Raw genomic sequence first — 14,819 nt, forward strand, 5'->3', positions numbered from 1 at the left:
TAAAAGAATTACTATATCACTATGCATACAGTCTCTATGCAGAGTCTTCAATGATCAGCTGTCTCAATAAAACGGAATGATATTTTATTTCTTAGGACTAACTTTTATTACTAATGTTTATTCAAAGTATACGTATTTATCTCTCTCTATTTTCACGAATGCCCTCTCTCATTCAAATTCCCAACCCATCGTTCAAAATAGGGCTACAAAATACATGCTGCTAAAAACGTAGCTGAAGAAATCCCAGTCAAAAGTAGATTAATAAGATCAAAGGAAAAGTTGGTACACAAAAACACAGCAAAAAATGTTTTTTTCAGAATCACTGGAGAGGGCTATAAAATTGCCTCTGACCTTCCCGGCAGCCAAGCAAGGAGAAAATAAGGTCAGTTATAAAAATCATATTGTTTTTAAAATACAAAATCCCTGTTGTACAGGAGAAGAAAAGTTTTTTTCTGAAACTGAAGCCTTAGAGAAATGTCTATCACAGGTCTTCATAAAGAATAAATAATATAAATAGCATCCCTATAATAAGCATAATAGCAAATCACACCCTTCCAGAAGTTTCTTGCAGTGTCTCTCAAGTAAAGCCGAGCACATCATGCTAATGCTTTAATCCATAAAGAACATTTTTGTACTTAAGTAATCTATTTGTATCATTTAACAACCATCAGCATCATAAAAGTCAGCAAATTGTACTTAATTCTTTACAACTCTTAAATCAAATCTGTAACATTAAATACACAAGAATATATCCCAAATACAGTGTCATTATTTTGATATTCCTAAAAGAAAACAAAATCATATTCTTCTTGCCAAAACCACACTTAAGGTATCCGCTTTTTCCCTCACCTGTGATTCTTTCACGTTTTCAACAGTAAAGTTGAACCAGACTCGGAAGCGTGGATTACAGGTATCCGGCCTAATGAACAGATCGTAGTCAAACTCTGAGACCTGGTCCACCCGGCCAAGGTTACCTAATATAAAAATTAAGAGATTTAGTTTTAATAGACATTTATGCAGATCAGTGATTAAAAAAAAAAAAAAAAAAAAAACCGTTGCCGTCGAGTCGATTCCGACTCATTGCGACCCTATAGGACAGAGTAGAACTGTCCCATGTGGTTTCCAAGGAGCACCTGGTGGATTCAAACCTCTGACCTTCTGATTAGCAGCCGTAGCTCTTAACCACTATGCTACCAGGGTTAGATCAGTGATACATACAGTTAAATAATGACTTCTAACAGCAACATCTGTCATGATTTGGTACACATACATTCACAATGTATTCCCAACTTCTAAATACCTAACGCAAGATAATAAAACAGTCAGGATGCCCAGATGGTCCAACAGAAGGCCTTCCATCTTAGGCGTGGATTGCCTATGACTAAGATAAACTGGTTTTCCTTTTTCTTTTAAACAAAATTGATCAAAGTAGAACAATAAGCATACATACTAAATAGCAAAGTATAGAAATAATCTTAAAGATAGCTGAATGGAGTAAATTAAAAACTGAGTATGGAACTCAAGTCCTTGCTTTGCTACCTACTGGTGATAAGGCATTGGGGAAGGGAAGTAACATTCATTGAGGACATAGTATGCGCCAGCCACTGTGCTCGATATTTTATAAAAAGTTTATTATTTAAATCTAGCAGCCACCTATGAAGGTTATCAAAGGCTCAATATTTAGTAAAAAAAAATAAGACTGCCTAGATGAAACATAAGGAGTCCTGGTAATACAATGGTTAAGGTGCTTAGCTGCTAACAAAAAGGTTAGTGATTCAAACCCACCGGATGCTCCATGGGAGAAAAGACCTGATGATCTGCTCCCATAAGGTTTTACAGCCTAGGAAATCCTATAGGGGCAATTCTACACTGTCCTATAGGGTTGTTGTCAGTGGGAATTGACTCTAAGGGACACAATAACAACAGGTAAAACCTAAGTAATATAGTCTCTTCTGAACCTTCCCCAAATTCTCCTACTCCAGCTAAGAAGTCAAGCTATGGGGGGCCAAGATGGCTGACTAGGTAGACACTACCTCGGATCCCTCTTGCAACAAAGACTGGGAAAAACAAGTGAATCGATCACATACATGACAATCTACGAACCCTGAACAACAAACACAGATTTAAAGAGTTGACCTGAGTGACAGAGACAGAGAACGAACAACTACAGGGAAGCAGCGACTGTTTTCGGAGCCTGGAGCCAGCATCCCAGTCAGGTAACCTTGGCGTTGGGCTTAGGACTGGGCCCAGGGGAGCTGAACACATCATCTTATGACAGCGCAAACACGGGACGCAGCCCTACTCCCCTGAACTAACACCGGGAGGGGGCCCAGCCGGTCCGCGGAGGCAGCGCAGTGACGCAGCTGGAGGGAGGAGAAGTCCCTGGGAGGCAACGACTGATTTTGGAGCCAGGAGTGCAGCGTAGCAGCAGGAGAACCTTGACGCTGGGCTTTGGACTTTCAGCGGAGGATCCGACGGCGGCTGCAGCGGGCCAGACCCTCGGGGGCAATCTCCACACAGCCAGCACACATAGGCGACACGCCCCTCGGGAATCTCAGACAAAATAGTCATCCCAAGCAAGAAAAGCAACTTCGGCTATATTCCGGGGTGCTACTCTCTCCTGTTTTTCTGAACCCTCCCCTCCCCTTCTCAGGCAGCTTCATTAATGTTGGAATTTCCTGAGCCAAAGGGAGAATGGCTCCGGCTCCTCGACTTTCCTTTTCCTTTTTTTTTTTTTTTTTTTGTCTTTTCCTAACCCATTCTTCCGGCCTCAGAGAAGCAACCACAAAAAACCCAGAGACCAAAAATCCTTCCCTAATTGGACTAAAAACACAGAACCAGCTCCAGCCAAGCATATATGATCCAAATCTCGGGCTTTCATCCTTACAGGGAACAAGATGGCTGTTATAATGCAAAGGCAGTTCTGATAGGGATCTGACTGCATTTTTTTAAGCGGATTTACTGGAAAAACAAGTTTCCCAGGTCTGATATGTCTGCTTATTCAACAGAGCCCTCACTGACCCACAACAGGGAACTGAGGGCTGAAGCTCCCCCCAGACCACCTAGCCTCTTGCCTTAGGGGTCTAAGGAGGGTGACACCTACCAATCTGTAGAGGTACTTGCATTGGGGGCCTAAAGTACAGCTGCAGAGCCCTCCCACCAAGGTGCTATAGGAATAGAGACACACCTACCTCACTGACACTTGGGGGAAGCCTGTCAGCATCCTGCTCCCCCTGGAGTGTGAACCCCAGCTGCTAATAGAATCTGGTGCACACAACTATCACCACTACTTCTCGAGGTGCATAAGTGTTAGGGTGCACCACACACTTGATGACCCAAAATCAGATTCTACTCAAGAATAGTGAATAGACTCAGGCATATATATCTGGCAACAGCCCAAACCAGCTGGTAATAGGTCACAAGTAACTCAAGGGCTACAACAAACAAAACAGCACAATCTAGTAGCCCATCCACGTATATTGAAAGAAAACAAAACAAGATAAGACTCAGTGAGCAATTATAAAATAAATCACTACTATATCTTAGTGATGGCTCGGAGACAGAAGTCGATAACAAAACACGTAAAGAAGCAGACCATGACAGCTTCTACAACCCCCCAAACAAAAGAATCAAAAGCTTTCCCAAATGAAGATACAATCCTGGAATTATCAGATACAGAATATAAAAACCTAATTTACAGAATGCTTCAAGACATCAGGGATGACCTCAGAAATGAAATAAGGCAAACTGCAGAAAAAGCCAAGGAACACACTGATAAAACTGTTGAAGAACTCAAAAAGATTATTCAAGAACATACTGGAAAAATTAATAAGTTGCAAGAATCCATAGAGAGACAGCATGCAGAAATCCAAAAGATGAACAATAAAATTACAGAATTAGACAACAAAATAGGAAGTCAGAGGAGCAGACTCGAGCAATTAGAATGTAGACTGGGACATCTGGAGGACCAGGGAATTAACACCAACACAGCTGAAAAAAAAACAGATAAAAGAATTAAAAAAAATGAAGAAACCCTAAGAATCATGTGGGACTCTGTCAAGAAGGATAACTTGCGAGTGACTGGAGTCCCAGAACAGGGAGGAAGGACAGAAAACACAGAGAAAATAGTTGAAGATCTGCTGACAGAAAACTTCCCTTTCATCATGAAAGATGAAAGGATATCTATCCAAGATGCTCATCGAACCCCATTTAAGATTGATCCAAAAAGAAAAACACCAAGACATATTGTAATCAAACTTGCCAAAACCAAAGATAAAGAGAAAATTTTAAAGGCAGCCAGGGATAAAAGAAAGGTCTCCTTCAAGGGAGAATCAATAAGAATAAGTTCAGACTACTCAGCAGAAACCATGCAGGCAAGAAGGCAATGGGACAACATATACAGAGCACTGAAGGAGAAAAACTGCCAGCCAAGGATCATATATCCAGCAAAACTCTCTCTGAAATATGAAGGCGAAATTAAGATGTTTACAGATAAACACAAGCTTAGAGAATTTGCAAAAACCAAACCAAAGCTACAAGAAATACTAAAGGAAATTGTTTGGTCAGAAAATCAACAATATCAGATACCAGCACAACACAAGGTCACAAAACAGAACATCCTGATATCAACTCAAATTGGGAAATCACAAAAACAAATTAAGATTAATTAAAAAAAAAAATGCTCAAAACAGGGAATCATTGAAGTCAATATGTAAAAGATCATAATAATCAAAAAGAGGGACTAAACACAGGTGGCATAGAACTGCCATATGGAGAGGGATACGAGGCGATATAGGACAATACAAGTTAGGTTTTTACTTAGAAAAATAGGGGTAAATATTAAGGTAGCCACAAAGAGGTATAACAACTCCAGAACTCAAAATAAAAGCCAAGAAAAACGTAACAACTCAACAAACATAAAATCAAATACTATGAAAACGAGGATCTCACAATTTACAAAGAAAAACGTCTCAGCACAAAAAAGTAAGTGGAAAAATGAAATTGTCAGCAACACACATAAAAAGACATCAAAATGACAACACTAAACACTTACTTATCTATAATAACGCTGAATGTAAATGGACTAAATGCACCAATAAAGAGACAGAGAGTCTTGCACTAGATAAAGAAACACAATCCGTCTATATGCTGCCTACAAGAGACACATCTTAGACTTAGAGACACAAACAAACTAAAACTCAAAGGATGGAAAAAAATATATCAAGCAAACAATAAGCAAAAAAGAGGAGTAGGAATATTAATTTCTGACAAAATAGACTTTAAACTTAAATCCACCACAAAGGATAAACAAGGACACTGCATAATGATAAAAGGGACAATTGATCAGGAAGATATAACCATATTAAATATTTATGCATCCAATGACAGTGCTGCAAGATACATAAGTCAAATTTTAACAGAACTGAAAAGTGAGATAGACACCTCCACAATTATAGTAGGAGACTTCAACACACCACTTTCGGAGAAGGACAGGACATCCAGTAAGAAGCTCAATAGAGACACAGAAGACCTAATTACTACAATCAACCAACTTGACCTCATTGACTTATACAGAACTCTCCACCCAACTGCTGCAAATTATACTTTTTTTTCTAGCGCACATGGAACATTCTCTAGAATAGACCACATATTAGGTCATAAAACAAACCTTTGCAGAATCCAAAACATCAAAATATTACAAAGCATCTTCTCAGACCACAAGGCAATAAAAGTAGAAATCAATAACAGAAAAATTAGGGAAATGAAATCAAATACTTGGAAACTGAAAAATACCCTCCTGAAAAAAGACTGGGTTATAGAAGACATTAAGGAGGAAATAAGGAAATTCATAGAAAGCAACGAGAATGAAAATACTTCCTATCAAAACCTCTGGGACACAGCAAAAGCAGTGCTCATAGGCCAATTTATATTGATAAATGCACACATACAAAAAGAAGAAAGAGCCAAAATCAGAGAACTGCCCCTACAACTTGAACAAATAGAAAGTGAGCAACAAAAGAATCCATCAGGCACCAGAACAAAACAAATAATAAAAATTAGAGCTGAACTAAATGAATTAGAGAACAGAAAAATAATTGAAAGAATTAACAAAGCCAAAAGCTGGTTCTTTGAAAAAATTAACAAAATTGATAAACCATTGGCCAGACTGACTAAAGAAATACAGGAAAGGAAACAAATAACCCGAATAAGAAATGAGAAGGGCCACATCACAACAGACCCAACTGAAATTAAAAGAATCATATCGGATTATTACGAAAAATTGTACTCTAACAAATTTGCAAACCTAGAAGAAATGGATGAATTCCTGGAAAAACACTACCTACCTAAACTAACACATTCAGAAGTAGAACAACTAAATAGACCCATAACAAAAAAAGAGATTGAAACGGTAATCAAAAAACTCCCAACAAAAAAAAACCCTGGCCCGGATGGCTATCCTGCAGAGTTCTACCAAACTTTCAGAGAAGAGATAACACCACTACTACTAAAGGTATTTCAAAGCATAGAAAATGATGGAATACTACCCAACTCATTCTATGAAGCCACCATCTCCCTGATACCAAAACCAGGTAAAGACATCACAAAAAAAGAAAATTACAGACCTATATCCCTCATGAACATAGATGCAAAAACACTCAACAAAATTCTAGCCAATAGAATTCAACAACATATCAAAAAAATAATTCACCCTGACAAAGTAGGATTTATACCAGGTAAGGAAGGCTGGTTTAACATTAGAAAAACCATTAATGTAATCCACCACATAAATAAAACAAAAGACAAAAACCACATGATCTTATCAACTGATGCAGAAAAGGCATTTGACAAAGTCCAACACCCATTTATGATAAAAACTCTCACCAAAATAGGAATTGAAGGAAAATTCCTCAACATAATAAAGGGCATCTACGCAAAGCCAACAGCCAACATCACTCTAAATGGAGAGAGCCTGAAAGCATTTCCCTTGAGAACGGGAACCACACAAGGATGCCCTTTATCACCGCTCTTATTCAACATTGTGCTAGAAGTGCTAGCCAGAGCAATTAGGCTAGACAAAGAAATAAAGGGCACCCGGATTGGCAAAGAGGAAGTAAAATTATCTCTATTTGCAGATGACATGATCTTATACACAGAAAACCCCAGGGAATCCTCCAGAAAACTACTGAAACTAATAGAAGAGTTTGGCAGAGTCTCAGCTTATAAGATAAACATACAAAAATCACTTGGATTCCTCTACATCAACAAAAAGAACATCGAAGAGGAAATCACCAAATCAATACCATTCACAGTAGCCCCCAAGAAGATAAAATACTTAGGAATAAATCTTACCAAGGATGTAAAAGACCTATACAAAGAAAACTACAAAGCTCTACTACAAGAAATTAAAAACGACATACTTAAGTGGTAAAACATACCTTGCTCATGCATAGGAAGACTTAACATAGTAAAAATGTCTATTCTACCAAAAGCCATCTATACATATAATGCACTTCTGATCCAAATTCCAATGTCATTTTCTAAGGTGATAGAGAAACAAATCACCAACTTCATATGGAAGGGAAAGAAGCCTCGGATAAGCAAAGCATTACTGAAAAAGAAGAAGAAAGTGGGAGGCCTCACTCTACCTGATTTCAGAACCCATTATACAGCCACAGTAGTCAAAACAGCCTGGTATTGGTACAACAACAGGCACATAGACCAGTGGAACAGAATTGAGAACCCAGACATAAATCCATCCACATATGAGCAGCTGATATTTGACAAAGGACCAGTGTCAGTTAATTGGGGAAAAGATAGTCTTTTTAACAAATGGTGCTGGCATAACTGGATATCCATTTGCAAAAAAATGAAACAGGACCCATAACTCACACCATGCACAAAAACTAACTCCAAGTGGATCAAAGACCTAAACATAAAGACTAAAACGATAAAGATCATGGAAGAAAAAAATAGGGACAACATCAGGAGCCCTAATACAAGGCATAAACAGAATACAAAACATTACCAAAAATGACGAAGAGAAACCCGATAACTGGGAGCTCCTAAAAATCAAACACCTATGCTCATCTAAAGACTTCACCAAAAGAGTAAAAAGACCACCTACAGACTGGGAAAGAATTTTCAGCTATGACATCTCCGACCAGCGCCTGATCTCTAAAATCTATATGACTCTGTTAAAACTCAACCACAAAAAGACAAACAACCCAATCAAGAAGTGGGCAAAGGATATGAACACACACTTCACTAAAGAAGATATTCAGGCAGCTAACAGATACATGAGAAAATGCTCTCGATCATTAGCCATCAGAGAAATACAAATTAAAACTACGATGAGATTCCATCTCACTCCAACAAGGCTGGCATTAATCCAAAAAACACAAAATAATAAATGTTGGAGAGGCTGTGGAGAGATTGGAACTCTTATACACTGCTGGTGGGAATGTCAAATGGTACAACCACTTTGGAAATCTGTCTGGCGTTATCTTAAACAGTTAGAAATAGAACTACCATACAACCCAGAAATCCCACTCCTCGGAATATACCCTAGAGAAATAAGAGCCTTCACACAAACAGATATATGCACACCCATGTTTATTGCAGCTCTGTTTACAATAGCAAAAAGCTGGAAGCAACCAAGGTGTCCATCAACGGATGAATGGTTAAATAAATTGTGGTATATTCATACAATGGAATACTACGCATCGATAAAGAACAGTGACGAATCTGCGAAACATTTCACAACATGGAGGAACCTGGAAGGCATTATGCTGAGCAAAATGAGTCAGAGGCAAAAGGACAAATATTGTATAAGACCACTATTATAAGATCTTGAGAAATAGTATAAACTGAGAAGAACACATACTTTTGTGGTTATGAAGCGGGGAGGGTGGCAGGGTGGGAGAGGGTTTTTTACTGATTAATTAGTAGATAAGAACTGCTTTAGGTGAAGGGAAAGACAACACTCAATACATGGAAGGTCAGCTCAACTGGACTGGACCAAAAGCAAAGAAGTTTCTGGGATAAACTGAATGCTTCAAAGGTCAGCAGAGCAAGGGCGGGGGTTTGGGGACCATGGTTTAAGAGGACTTCTAAGTCAATTGGCAAAATAATTCTATTATGAAAACATTCTGCATCCCACTTTGAAATGTGGCGTCTGGGGTCTTAAATGCTAACAAGAGGCCATCTAAGATGCATCATTTGGTCTCAACCCACCTGGAGCAAAGGAGAATGAAGAACACCAAGGTCACACGATAACTTAGAGCCCAAGAGACAGAAAGGGCCACATGAACCAGAGACCTACATCATCCTGAGACCAGAAGAACTAGTTGGTGCCCAGCTACAATCGATGACTGCCCTGACAGGGAGCACATCAGAGAACCCCTGAGGGAGCAGGAGATCAGTGGGATGCAGACACCAAATTCTCATAAAAAGACCAGACTTAATGGTCTGACTGAGACTAGAGGAATACCGGCGGTCATGGTCCCCAAACCTTCTGTTGGCCCAGGACAGGAACCATTCCCGAAGACAACTCATCAGACATGAAAGGGACTGGACAGTGGGTAGGAGAGAGATGCTGATGAAGACTGAGCTAATTATATCAGGTGAACACTTGAGACTGTGTTGGTATTTCCTGTCTGGAGGGGGGATGGGAGGATAGAGAGAGATGGAAGCTGGCAAAATTGTCACGAAGGGAGAGACTGGAAGGGCTGACTCATTAGGGGGAGAGCAAGTGGGAGTACGGAGTAAGGTGTATATAAACTTCTATGTGACAGTCTGACTTGACTTGTAAACGTTCACTTGGAGCTCAATAAAAGTTAATAAAAAAAATAAAATAAAGAAGTCAAGCTATAAACAGAGGGATAGTTCTTCTATTAAATGAGTGAAGAGATCTAAAACTTACTAAGCACCTAACATGTACCAGGAACTGAACTAGGGGCTTTACATATTGTAGTGGGCATCTCTGCCTTGATAAAATTGCACAAAGAGTCTGGCGAATTCCAAACTGAGCAACCAACAGCTAACGAAGAGTAGAGATGATTACAGACAGCAATGAATCAATTGATTGAGAAGTTGGTATTGTACTGGTCTTGAAAAGTATAGCAATACTCTGCTTTAAAATGAGCTCTGGTGTGTTTTCTTCCAAAAGAGCACTCAAAATTAATATTTAGCACCCAAGTTTTAAATTACTTCTTATACTAGTTCTGTTGGCATATCAGTCATTTTTCTGGGCACCAATTATGTTGTAATAGCCAGAGTGCTAGCCTGGGAATCAAATCTGTGGCCATCAAGTAGAGTCCAACTCATAGCAACCCTGTAGGGCAGAGTAGAACTGCCCTACAGGGTTTCCCAGGAGTGGTTGGTGGATTTGAACTGCCTACTTTTTGGTTAGCAGCCAAGCTCTTAACCACTGCGAATCAGCAGACCTGAATTCTAGCTCAACTGACTGACTGTGTCACAATAGGTAAGTTATTTACCCTCCCAGGGCCGCATCTGCAAAATGAGAATATTGAATTAAGAATCTCTATTTAATCTGTATGCTGAGTAAATAATCCATGAAGCTGGACTATATGAAGAAGAACGGGGCATCAGGATTGGAGGAAGACGCATTAACTATCTGCATTATGCAGATGACACAATCTTGCTTGCTGAAAGCGAAGAGGACTTGAAGTACTTACTAATGAAGATCAAAGACCACAGCCTTCAGTATGGATTACACCTCAACATAAAGAAAATAAAAATTCTCACAACTTGACCAGTGAGCAACGTCATGATAAATGGAGAAAAGATTGAAGTTGTCAAGGATTTCATTTTACTTGGATCCACAATCAACAACCATGGAAGAAGTAGTCAAAAAATCACAGGACGTCTTTAAAGTGTTGAAAAGCAAAGATGTCACCTTGAAGACTAAGGTGTGCCCCACCCAAGCCATGGTATTTTCAATCGCATCATATGCATGTGAAAGCTGGACAATGAATAAGGAAGACCGAAGAACTGATGCCTTTGAATTGTGGTATTGGCAAAGAATATCGAATATACCATGGACTGCCAAAAGAATGAACAAATCTGTCTTGGAAGAAGTATAACCAGAATGCTCCTTAGAAACAAGGATGGTGAGACTGCATCTTACATACTTTGGACATGTTGTCACAAGGGATCAGTCCCTGGAGAAGGACATCACGCTTGGTAAAGTAAAGGGTCAGCAGAAAAGACGAAGACCCTCAACGAGATGGACTGACACAGTGATTGTAAGGATGGCCCAGTACTGGGCAGGGTTTCAGAATCTACTCAATGGCACCTAACAACAACAGCAACGTTATATTTTTTAAAAAGACTTTTTTTTTTAATTACAGATGTGAAATGGTGGCGTAAGTCTACTACAACCTATCTCTCCCACTGATTACAAATAAAAACTCTGGATAAAATTGAAAAAAAAAAAATAAGGACTTCGAAAAGTTACCAAAAACAGACTATGTGAAGATTTATAGGGAGTGAGTTTATCGTTTCTTTTTTAAAATTTTTTTATTGTACTTTGGATGAAGGTTTACAGAGCAAACAAGTTTCTCATTAAACAATACATATTCGTTGCCAACCCCACAACACATCAATACTTTCCCGGTCTGGACTCTGGGTTCCACACTACCAGCTTTCCTGCCTCTCTCCTGCCTTCTCATACTTGCCCCTGGGCTGGTGTGTCCATTTAGCTTCATTTTGTTTTATAGGCCTGTCTAATCTTTGGCTAAAGGGTGAACCTCGGGAGTGACCTCAATATTGAGCTATAAGAGTGTTCAGGGGCCATACTCTTGGGGTTTCTCCAATCTCTGTCAGACCAATAAGTCTGGTCTTTTTTTTTTTTTTTTTTTTTAACTGCATTTCTGTCCGGGGCCCTCTATTGTGATCCCTGTCAGAGCAGTTGGTAGACTTTACCATTTATTTTACTTTGTCTTTTTCTCTCATGGGTTCGTCACAAGAGTAGGCTCCAGTCATGAAGCTACAGTACGTGTGGTTAAAACACCAATAGGAATCCAATATTTCTCATTGGAGATACAAAGAAAAAATTCTTTATAAACAAAAGCATGTGGGCAATCCCACAGACAAGGGAGCCAGAAAAGGAGATCTCCCTAATTCTAAGGTGAGCCTCCACAAATCCCGGCCTCACTGGTGAATGGTGCATGCATAGGAGAGACCAACAGCAGCATAACAAAGGCTCTAAAAGTTGTATTAAGTTCGGGACCAATATCTATAAAAGTTGAGGCAGAACTTGGATTCAAAACCTAACCAAATATGTTTTTTAAAACAAAATAAAACCAAGGCTTCCAACTGCTTCATTCAGGTTTGAACGCCTGTCGCGAATTTGCATTTGTAACAAGTTCCTAGGCTATGCTAATGCTGCTGGTTAAGGACCAATACTGAGAACCCCTAATAGAGCAATGGTTCTCAAAATTTATTACACATAAAAATTACCTGGGGATCTTGTAGATTTTAATTCAGTATATCTGGGGTGGAAATGCAAATTCATAGCAGGCGTTCAAACCAGAACAAACCAGTTCGAAGCCCTGAATAAAACAAAAATCAACATCTTCAGGGAATTATAACAGAACCCCAGCTCTATACAGTATAACAGTCACAATATCTGGAATATAATCCAAAATTAAATGTTTTATACCTTTTTTCTTCACATTGGACAAATTCCATTTATCGATCTTCAAGTTTACTGATTCCACTATAATCTTGCTTCTACCATTGAATGTTTTTATTCCATATATTGTATTGGTCATTTATAAAATTTTCACTTGATTACTTTTATAACTTCCATGTCTCTGCTCAGAACTTCTATCTTTTCCATTCGTTGCAAATGAATTTACATTTATTTCATACAGCATCATTATAGTAGCTCGTTTATATGATAATTTCAACTCCTGGGTCATCTTGTGGTTGGGCATCTACTAGACTGACTTTTCCACTGAGAACTGGTCACATTTTTTAGGTTCTTATACTTAAAAAAAAAAAATTTATATTTATGTCAATAAAAATATATAAGACCTAAATAATACTATCAAATGCATTGAATTAATTGACATTTATAGAACACTACACACAACAATGGCAGAATTCACATTTATTACACGGTACATTCACAAAGAAAAACGTATACTAGGCCATAAAAAAATCTTAATAAATTTTAAATGATTGAAATCATATATAAATATGATCATAATGTAATTAAGTTATAAATAAATTACAGTAAGTTGTCTAGGGGAAACCCAAGTATCTAGAAATTAAACAACATACTTCCTAATGATTCATGAATCAAAGGTGAAATCATAAGAGGAAATGAAAAATACTTTGAACTGAATGACAACAAAAGTACTACATACAAAATGTGTGGGATATAGCTAGAGCAACTGTATTAGTTTCCTAGGGCTGCTGTAACAAATTACCACCAACTTACTGACTTAAAACAACAGAAGTATATTCTTCAACACCTCTGAAGATCAAAAGTCCAAAATCAAGGTGTTGTAAGGGTTGCTGAGCAGTCTCAAAGGGAGAATCCTTCTTTACCTCTTTTCTCTCTTAGTGGCTCCAGGTATTCCTTGGCTCATGGCTATGTAACTCCTAACTCTGCCTCCATCTTCACATGGCCTTCTCCTCTTCTGTCACTTATAATGACACTTGTCACTGGATTTTGGACCAGTTGGGTAATCCAGAATGATCTCATCTCAAGATTCTTAATTTAATGGCATTTGAAAAGACCCCTTCTCCAAATAAGGTCACATTAACAGGTATATAGCGTTAGGGCATGAACATATATTTTGAAGGGCCATTATTAAACCCACTATCGCAGTATTTGAAATGTTTACATTAAAAAAGAAAGATTTTAAAAATCGATGCCATAAGGTTTCGATTTAAAAAAAAAAAAAAACAGAAACAGGAAAGAAAAAGAAGAAAGTAACCCAAAGTAAGAAAAAAGGAGAAAAAAATACTAATATTGGCACAGGAAGAAACAGAAAATTCAAACAGCCAATGTTATGGATTGAATCATGTACACCAAAGAGAGCTGTTGAACTATATCATGTCTAAAACTTATATATCTTAGACACAAGGATACAAATAGGTTAAAAGTGGAAGGTAGAAAAAAAATATTCCACGCAAACACTAATTAAAATGGAGGTGGAGTGGCAATTTTAATGTCAGACAAAACAGAATTCAAATCAAAATCTGTTATGACAGACAAAAAAGGACAATTGATTATTATACCAAAAAAACCAAACCTGTTGACGTCAAGTCAATTCCAACTCATAGCGACCCTATACGACAGAGTAGAACTGCCCCATAGGGTTTCCAAGGAGTGGCTGGTGGATTCCAACAGCCGACCTTTCAGTTTGCAGCCCAGCTCTTAACCGCTGCGCCACCAGGGCTCAACAGATTATTATAGAAGGGCCAATTCATCAAGAAGATACAACAATTATAAATACATATGCATCGAACTTCAAAGCCCCATGTAAAGCAAACACAAACATGTTTAAGGGAGAAATAGGCAGCTCTAGATTAAAGTTGGAGGCCAATAAATCACTTTCAACAATGCACAGGACATCTACAAAAAAAGACCAGTAAAGATATGGAAGACCTGAACTATAAATCAACTAGACCTAGCAGACATATACAGAACATGACATCCAACAATAGCACTATATACATTCTAATGCAGTATACATGGATCATTCTCCATAACAGATCATAAGGTAGGTCACAAAGCAAGCTCCAAAACTGAAAACTGAAATCATATGAAGTATACTGTC

General features: G+C 38.3%; 1 protein-coding gene across 2 annotated transcripts in view; it reads right to left on the reverse strand.

Moving 5' to 3' along the window:
• Window positions 1–14,819, reverse strand: part of AGBL4 (AGBL carboxypeptidase 4) — a 1,457,453-nt gene that overhangs the window by 1,298,810 nt on the left and 143,824 nt on the right. The window contains exon 2 of one of the 2 annotated variants that reach the window (XM_023549621.2): window positions 850–974. In XM_023549621.2, coding sequence (XP_023405389.1) covers window positions 850–974 — 125 coding nt within the window. Of the gene's footprint in view, window positions 1–813; window positions 975–14,819 lie in introns of both variants that reach the window. The other variant, XM_010591301.3, reaches the window with a different exon arrangement.

The sequence above is a fragment of the Loxodonta africana genome, chromosome 3, assembly GCF_030014295.1.
Source record: "Loxodonta africana isolate mLoxAfr1 chromosome 3, mLoxAfr1.hap2, whole genome shotgun sequence".
Classification (NCBI taxonomy): Eukaryota; Metazoa; Chordata; class Mammalia; order Proboscidea; family Elephantidae; genus Loxodonta; species Loxodonta africana.